The sequence below is a fragment of the Leptonotus elevatus genome, chromosome 3 (genome assembly GCF_054856555.1).
Source record: "Leptonotus elevatus isolate MCC_2025b chromosome 3, RoL_Lele_1.0, whole genome shotgun sequence".
Classification (NCBI taxonomy): Eukaryota; Metazoa; Chordata; class Actinopteri; order Syngnathiformes; family Syngnathidae; genus Leptonotus; species Leptonotus elevatus.
The window spans coordinates 16,379,856-16,389,284 of record NC_141241.1 but is presented as its reverse complement, the minus strand read 5'-3'; the positions used below and the strand labels follow the sequence as shown (position 1 = coordinate 16,389,284).

Sequence of the window (9,429 nt, the reverse complement as noted above, 5' to 3'; positions counted from 1 at the left end):
GAGTCCATTTTGCTTAATGTGATTGTGAAGAAACAATGCAAATCGCCATAGATTTGCATTGTTTCTGGACAAATATCCGTGTTGTGGCATTAAAAACCCTTTAAGCAACACATATTTGAACACAAACACAATGTGTATATATATATATATATGGTACATTTAACAAAGAAGAAATGGTGCCTATATTGGGCTCCGTAATCATCCAAATCTGGAACGATTTTATTTTTATTTTTTTAATTGACTATTACTTCAAAGGCATTTGAGAGTCAGAAGCGGAAGCACTAAAGTAACTGTAGTATCATGTAACCGCGAACTTTACACAATGTCTTGACCATGTGCACCGTACTTGAAATGGTTTAGCGACGTTAAACACGTATCATTAATGACTGCGAACGTGCTATTAATAAATAAATGTATATATTAGATTTATTTTGACAATTTTACAACATAACTGTTTCGAGACTGGAAGACAGCTGCTTTTGCCTCCATCATGTGAGCGAAGTAATTTGAAGTATTTTATTTTTATTAGGATCCACAAAGCCTTTTTAATACTTAAGTACAACACAAACTGAGGAACAATTACGTTTTACGTGTAATTTAATTTGTGCGTACATTGGAGATAGAGGAGCAGTGGGCGTGGCGCACCACAGGTGAGCCGTCGAATCCGGAAGTAAGCGACACCTCTCAAGCCTGTTGTTTTTGTTGCGTATAGGCGAAAAGGGACACCGCCTAAAACTTACTTTGTACACAAACAAAGGTAGGGGACGTTTACACTGAGCTTTATGTTACTTAAGGGGACACTAATCTGACTTGTTGCGCTTTATGGAAAGTCATGAACAACATGACTAAATGTTCACCTGAAATGACTGAGTAAGCGTCTAATAGGCTCATGCTACTTGTGTTCATTTGTATATTTCTTTATTTTATACACAATTCTCACTCATTAATTGGTGTATACATGCACAATATAAGGGATCAAATACGAGAGCGAATTGCAGTACTTTATTCACAAACGCAATAATGATTCGTTATGTTGGAAAGCTGCATGAGTTTTGATTCCATCTCCATCTTGGTTCATATCCGTACGCTGTTTGTCATAACTAGTAAGACAATTAAGTACTTGTAGTAAGTAGTACTAGTAGGACAAACCTGTGCACTAGCTGACATATGCACACTACTCGTATTTCTAGTGAAGCATTAGATGTTAACTGGTAGCATTTTATAATGCCACTAATAGAACTTGTAGTAAAGATCCCCCCCCCCCCCCCCCCCACTGTATGACATTTCATCACAAGCAGTCAACCAGTTATTCATCTTCATTAAATGTCTTGTTTCAACTATTCAAACAGATACTTTGCTTAAGAATTTCCGCATTAGAATGTGCTATATGTCCTCAGTCGGAGATGCCAGAAAGGGGTGGACGCCACTCGAGGAGTGATGCGTACGCAGATCATTACAAGGGCAGGCACAAAGATTCCCCTCACAGCGCAGAACGCTTCGATAAGTATGGCAACAGAGATCACAAAGAAAAGTCCAGAGGCTCTGGCGAGAGAGGCTCTCCTGGTGATAGAAGGCCCAGACAGGGAGACGTGACAAGTATCTCTCAACCTGCTTTCAGAGACCAAGGACCTTCAGCACCGTAAGCAACCAGATACAGTAGCACACGGACTGTCAAGCAAATGGCCTATCATAACTCAGTAAATACAGTGACATTTCAATGAAAAAAAACGGTCAATTATACAACAGTCTAGATAGTGAATATAACTGTATAGTAGAAGAATATGAGCGTTTTTAGACATAGAACTCTATGCTAATTATAAAACAATGAAAAAAGTTGTATTGCCCATCGCCATAATTGCGCACATAACCCAAATGTGTGGCTAAATGTAATCCTTGTTTATCCTTTACAGGTATGGACAGCCTTCAGTGTATTACTCTGAGGATGAATATCATGAGCAACAACCCAGAGAAGCTCTTTACAATCTCCGATACATCCTCACCAGCCGAGGTAGGTTGTTGTGTTGTTGTTTTGTAGCATGGGCTTGGCTTGCAGTTTATCTGGAAAGTTGTCCTTGACGCATTTTATGTTACGGACGTATTCCAAAATGGAAGACAATGGACTCCCGCTATTCACAAAAACATAATAATCTGTTTTGAACCATTGAAATGCGTTCAATATGCGTTTTGTTTTTTTAAGCTAAAAATTACAAATATTGAAAATAAGATTGGAATAAAAATCCAAAACTTATTTTTTTTAATGAAAAAATATCCAAATTTAGTGAGGAAATCATTTCACGTACTGTATGTAAGTTATGAACATGTGATATATATATATATATTTTTAATAGTAACAAACCTAATAACAAACTTTTTTTCATGCTGACATTAAGGAATGTTGTGTGTACAATTTTGATGGAAACGATTTAATATACTGTAATCAATCAGAAAGGTTGTAATGTAACACAATGTGTTCTAAGGATTCCATATGTACTATGGGAAGCATGGCTGCAGCTAAGAAATATTTTTTTCGAATTCAATTCAATTCAATTTATTTCATTCATTTGTAAAAGAAAAAAAACAATATAAAGCAATATTGAAATTCAAAGTTAAGTAAAATAAATGAAAGTACAATATTTTAAGGATGGTCAAATTCCATCAATTCATTACATTTTAAAGTTTTTAGTTGTATAAATAATGGATTAGTGTGGTCTCTGTATCCACAACCGCAAACAACACAAATAGCACGTTTCTGTAAAAGAAAGACCCCGTGAGTTACATAACATAAGTGTTTTGATTGCCTACTATTGAATTCAAAATATTGTTTTCTATATTTTAAATAACTGTCAACCCATTGATGTGCGACACCTCTTATACCATATTTAAACAATTTATGCAATAATATTTCATGATCTAAGGTGTCAAATGCTTTTTGTAAATCTACAAACACGCTTACTAAAACATGTTTTTTTTTAATTCATGGCTGTGCAAATTTCTTCAGTTAACTCCATTAATGCCATGGTAATTGAATGATTAGAATGGAACCCATATTGGCTACTGCTTAAAATTTTATGCTTATCTATGAATTTATTTAATCTTATCGCATACAATGTTACCAATATTTTAGAAAGCTCTGTCTGTAATTAAAAAAAATCATTCTTATTTCCTTTTTTGAAGAGTGGGACTACTTTAGCTGTTTTCATTTGCTCTGGGAAAATTCCTGTTATCAACCCTGTTACAAGTTTATTTTTATATATTTTTTACCTAGATTCTGCATATTTTGTTCTATGTTTGAGAAACATTCTATATAGAAGATAATTTTTCTTACAAGCATTTTTCAACCCATTTGTCATCCAAGCATTATGAGTAGTATTTTTTTCTGCTTTGTGCATGGATTGTAATCTTTTAAAAATATTTATTATATGAATGTATGAGTGTGGTCGTGAAAGAATTATAGACATTATTTAAATCGTTTATATATAAGTAACACCCACTAACTATGGCCAGCAGATGGCAGCATAGTATCTTTTTTCAATGGGCTCCCGGTGTATCAAATTACAATGGAACATGACGAATCTGATGAAATAGAACGTTTTCAAGGATGATCAAAGCCTTTGTTACATTCAATCTAATTCAGAGCGTCACTAAACAAAAAATATTAGTGTCAAAGTCTCTGTTGCGCTCAAAATGTATCTTTTTACAAAAATGTTGTTTTCTCTTTGTTTATTTTTATTTTCGCTTATGTCACTCAAATGACATATTTTCAAATGGTTAGAAAGTTAGAAATTTAAAAAAAAATTCTAATGAAAGAATGGAATCCAATCTTTCATAGGGTGTCCATGTTTATGTAGCCATAGCACACAATATTCTGTTTGCCTTGAAAGATGAGTGAAAATGCTCAAAATTGGCTGGCACTGTCGGTGTTGTTGTTTTTTTGATAACGTTTGGCAGTAAAAGAGTTAACCATGTTCCCTTTCATAGCAATCACTTAAAATTTTTGTGCTAAATCACTTAGAAACTCTTTGATTATAGATGTTTTATGGTTTAGACTTGGACAATTGAAGTGTATGATGGAGAATGCATTGTCAGATGCCGTATCCTCTATCATTGTATTAAACTGTTCTGTTGAGTAATAATTACATCCGCCTTCTGCAAATATGTTACGTACAAAATCGGTTTCCATGTCGTGGATTCGACGGCTTATGTCATGATATGTGTCCATAATACTGTGAGTTAGTCCTTATTGTAATGCTGATCCTTACAGTCACTATTCATATTTTCCTACGAATCGCTGTTTTGGTTTCTTTGATACTTTTCCAGCTCTGTGATCTCTTTTTATGGACAGTATTTTGGCCTCCTCTGGCGCTCCATTCAACTTGATGAATACTTTACAGTTGTGTATGTCCATGTTGACTCTAGCAAACCTTGTTTTTTTTTTTATGATTCTCGCTTGTCTGGCGACGTCAGCATTTTTCTTTGTCAGATGATCATTAAGATAGACATTTGTCCCTCTCAGCTTTTTCCCTTGTTTTAACAAATCCAATTTCTGTTTTCTGCTCACAAAGCGTATTACAATAGAAGGCTTCATACTTGTGTTTTTTTTGTTGGCGGGAGATGGCATGCCAGAATCAATTATTCTGATTATTGAGTAGTCCGATAAAAATTGATGTTGCATTACTAAACAATAAAATGTGCCTGTTGGGTGCTGGTATTATTGTCGTCCGTCTCCTCTTCTTCCACACTAGAATATTCCATAAATATTGAAATAAAATTTTAAAAAAAAGTGTGAATTTGAGGGTTGACAGCTTTAAAAGTTGGGCCTTGACCTGGTGAGTGATGTGGGAGTCGGCAAATGAGAGTGTAGTGTTCGCTCTTGTGAGCTCAGGTTAGCGACCATTAGTCAGTCTGCATACCGTTGAGTGCCTTATGGCGTGTTTAACTCATAGTTATTCCGTAAATCAGTCATTTTTCTTGAAACGAAGTATTATATCTGTAATTTCATTCCTCTTTTTTTTTTTGCCTTGCCAAGCCCAGTTTTGCTTCTCATGTCTGTTCCAGGCCTTTGCCAGCTGATGGAGGTGTTTGTCAATCTTCTGCTCATCATCTGCACCGGCGTGCCACACAGCAACAACGGCGGCTACCGCGACCTGGCCAGCCTGGGCGGCATCTACCACTATCATTTCGGCGGAGCCGGTGCCTTCCAAGGCGCCGAGGCGGAACGCGTGAAGGAGCTGGACCAGCTGTTCAATGAGCTCACGAAGCCTCCGTACGCCTTCGCCATGGCGTGCGGCGGGATAGTCATGACCTACGCCCTGGCCATGCTGGCTTTGGGTATTTTCCGAGTGCCTTACCGCTACCCGCCCGTGCTACTGGCAGAAGCTCTGGTCAACCTTCTCATCGGTTTGGGCTACATCGCAGCGCTGGCCGCCTTCTTCATTAAAGTGCAGGAAAACTACAACAACCCCATCTGCCAGGAGAGGGAGCGCATGTACAAGAGCAAAGGTCACAAGGGCTTCGAGTGTCAGTTTCACGGCGCGGACATCGCCGGGGGTCTCTTTGGCGTGCTGGGCGTCTTCGTGTTCATCTTCGGGGCCGCGTTGGCCGTCAGAGCTTTCCGCACCGTGCGGGAGATAAAAAAGCAAAAGGCCAATCCGGATGATCACTTTTGAGGAGCAAATGTCAGACTGTATAGGAATATACATTAGCGGCACACTGCTTTTACTGAACATGTGAACTTTTTATACACTTTAAACTACTATTTACAGTGTTCCACAACTATTTACGTTAGATAGTGACAAAGCGCTGCCACAAATACAATGTTGCCGTCTTGACCTGAATTTTGTATCTCAATGCATCACTGTAGTTTCTTGGCACCAATATGTCACAAATTGGCGCCAAATCAATACTTTTACATTAGCTTCGGCTTGAGCAGAGTAGCAAAAAATGCAGGGGAACACCATAGTCTGTTATTTTGTTGTGGGCCTTTTTATTCTTAGTATATTTGTTTTCTATTTACATACAGTACACGTATATTGTGTACTACTGTTTATATATTAAACTGCTATGAACCAATAAATGTTCATTCATTTCTTGTGGGGAGACTTTTAGTGTCTCAAGTAGTCAAAGTAATCAATGGTTGACTAAATTTTGCATAATTTGTTACGAACTAATGAGATGACAAATATCGCCTTCATAAAATAACCATACTGTTTTTGAGAAGGTAAGAATTTGCTTTACTACACATATTGCCCCATATTATAATCCTACTGGTTCAAGCTGTCATTCTGTGTTCCACCAACAGATGGCAGATGTACTGTATTCAACTTTTAACCTAAACATTGAACGAGTATCCTTTTTTATTTTGTAAAGGGTTTATTTTATGCACAGTTAGGTGGACAACTTGAAATGGACCCTTCTTCACTAATGCTGACAATAGCCAATTACATTCAGGAATGTAATACAAATGTCAAAATGAAAAAAAAAACATGTTAGTGTAAAATGATCATTAAATGTTTGGAAAGCCAGACCCCAAAAAAAGTAAAAAAAATTATTGCTACTTAGCAGCATTTTAAAATAAATCGACGACCTCTCATGTCTCTCATTATCACTTTGTCTTTCTCATAGACAATCTAATTAGCAATCCTAAAATAAACAAACAGCAGCAGAATGCAAACATAAAAATGTTAGATATGCTCCAATTGTTTATACATATCCGTATATTTTATGTTGATACTGGGGGCATGCTGTCAACATTAGTTATATTGCGTGTCATCCAGTACTAGAATGAGACCCCATCGTTTGAAATTCCAGAGTGGAGAGGGCAATATTCATTTGCAACGAAGTACAAAAATAATATTCAGGCCTTTCTAGAAAATAATGCACATAAAGAAATCTGGAGATTGAGCAATGGCTACTTTGGTCACATGATCAACAACTGCATACGCTTACTGCACATCGACTGTATGTGCTTCATTTTACACACAAACATACACTTTGCAACAGCAGAATGAAGTCAATACATGGGTTTCTTTTATAATGCAACATGGGCATAATAAGAACACTACTGGACCCGCTGCGCTAAAGAATTAAAGGGAATATTGTCAGTAATGCACTGGACTGTACCCCACTACCCTGTGCCTCCTCATCCTGTAACTACACATGCACTTGGCATTTTATATTGTACAAATATGTTGGATGAACACGTAAGGGACAGAGAGAATTTTTATAGTCACAATGTTGTATAAGAATGTGATTTTTTTTTTAATGAGCAGAAAATGTTTGGTTGTACAATGCTGACCAGGAATTGAATAAGGAACAAACCGCAACCGCATTCATCTAGTTCAATTTATCAGTCAGACTCACTGAATAATTAAAGTAAGTTTAGGTGCTGCAAAAATGATCATATATAGTGGACATCAAAAGTATACACACCCCTGGCATTTGAAGAGGGGTGTGTAGACTTTTTATACCCACTACACTAAAAAAAAAACAGTTGGGTGAAAAATAACCCATCTATGGGTAAAAAAAAATGGACCAATCCTCTACTTGGGTGAATTTGACCCAACTTTGAGTCAATAAATGTGTCAAAAGTATACACACCCCTGGCATTTGAAGAGGGGTGTGTAGACTTTTTATACCCACTACACTACACTCTAAAAAAAAAAACTGTTGGGTCAAAAATAACCCATCTATGGGTAAAAAAAAATGGACAAAAACTTGGGTGAATTTGACCCAACTTGGAGTCAAGAAATGTGTCTTTTAGTGTAAAACAACTCATAAATATTGGTCAGATCCTTTACTTGGGTCAATTTTCTTTATCATTTTGTATGAAACAACCGAGAAAGTTGGCTCAAATTGACCCATAAAATGGATTGGTCAATTTTTGATCCATCGTTGGGTTATTTTTGACCCATGTAAACAATGAGAAGGTGCTTATTGTCTGTATGTTGACTGCAGCTATCTGAAAATGTGCCACAAATATGTTGTTGTTCGAGTTGTCCCAATCTGATTGCGTATTTTTCCGCTGATCGGCATAAAAAAGAAAAGAAAAAAAAAGAAGTATTTTTAAACAGAGCTGACTTTATGCTGTTCAGCAGCCGCAACGCTCTCTAGAGGGCAACACATCTGTCCCCAAAGCTTATGAGTTGTCATTAATTTATTATTTGCACAATGTCTCAATATTTATAATCAGGATGTTGCATGTTGTCCTTCAATAATTCCAGCAATTGTCTTTTCAGTTCACATAATACAAACGGTGCCTCTTCATTTGATTTCACATTTTATTCATCATTCTGATGTGCAGTGATTTTAAGTATATTTCCTTATATTGAAAGATGACGCTTTGCAATTCATGCTAGCTTATGAATCTTATGCTAGAAATTATTACTCTCTCAGCACTTTTCTGTATAGAGGGTACATGATCTCACAATAACGCAAGCACACAAAGTAGGTCACAATCTCACATACTAAACTCAGTACAAAGTGCTTTAGTAATTGGTGTTGAATCCATGAAGATGACGAGTAACAAGAGAAAGACAATTAAGGCTTCAGAGACAATAAACTCGACATGAGTGGGATTCAACCGATGGCTCTTCTTCCTTAACAACTAGTGAGCGGCAATGCTTTAAGGCTGACAGGGAATGTGGAAAGTCAAACTATGGAATGCCACAACTGCAACACGATGCCAAAATAACACGTCTAATTGGCATGTGCAATTACCTGACTTTGGTCTTCTGAACATACACTTTCTCTATTGGCACGAGGAGCCAAGGGTCGTTAGCCTGCATTATATCACCTCGCAATTAAAATAATGTAGCTGTGGGTTAAAAGAAAAAGAAAAGCAAGTATTGGCATTATCAGACACTGACTTTTTGTCTTATTTAACATTTCTCATTAGCTGAGATGCTGCAAAGCACACAGCAAATAAAGCACTGGAAATGTGCTTCAAAATTGAAACATTTTTTGACTGAAATTTATGTCAAACAACAATAATTGACTGAAATGTATCCTTTTTCTGTTTAGTCTTTTCATACTTTAAATCGAGATTGGATCGCATAACATCATAGAATGTGATGGCTTGTCAGCTTGATTTCATCACATCTATTCACAGTGCATTGCTCGGAATATTAACATTTCCATCTTGATAGCAGCACATACACTAGTTATCATTATTATATTATATAGAATTCACTTATTTCAGACTTTTTTTTGTTATTAATTCCTTTTTTGAAAATCCATTCTCTCTTTTTTTAAAGGTTAAAATCTATTAACAAATACTAATATATCAATACGTGCAGCAATTTTTGGCATGATGTGCTCACATTATAAGTGGGTAGGAATTTGTCTCGGACATAAGAAGAAGTTGCTAAATTTGAAAATAAGTCAAGAATAGCTAAGTCATTTAAAATAAGTGATATTGTCAGATGCTTGACG

The 9,429-nt window shown here is 36.4% G+C and overlaps 1 protein-coding gene across 1 annotated transcript; it reads left to right on the top strand.

Annotated features, from left to right (window-relative positions):
• Positions 1-344: 344 nt before the first annotated feature.
• On the top strand, positions 345-6,012 carry marveld3 (MARVEL domain containing 3). The gene is made up of 4 exons (XM_086071679.1): positions 345-757; positions 1,398-1,639; positions 1,911-2,008; positions 5,056-6,012. The coding sequence occupies exons 2-4, from the start codon at positions 1,404-1,406 to the stop codon at positions 5,664-5,666; spliced, it is 945 nt and encodes a 314-aa protein (XP_085927805.1). The 5' UTR covers positions 345-757; positions 1,398-1,403; the 3' UTR covers positions 5,667-6,012.
• Positions 6,013-9,429: the final 3,417 nt, after the last annotated feature.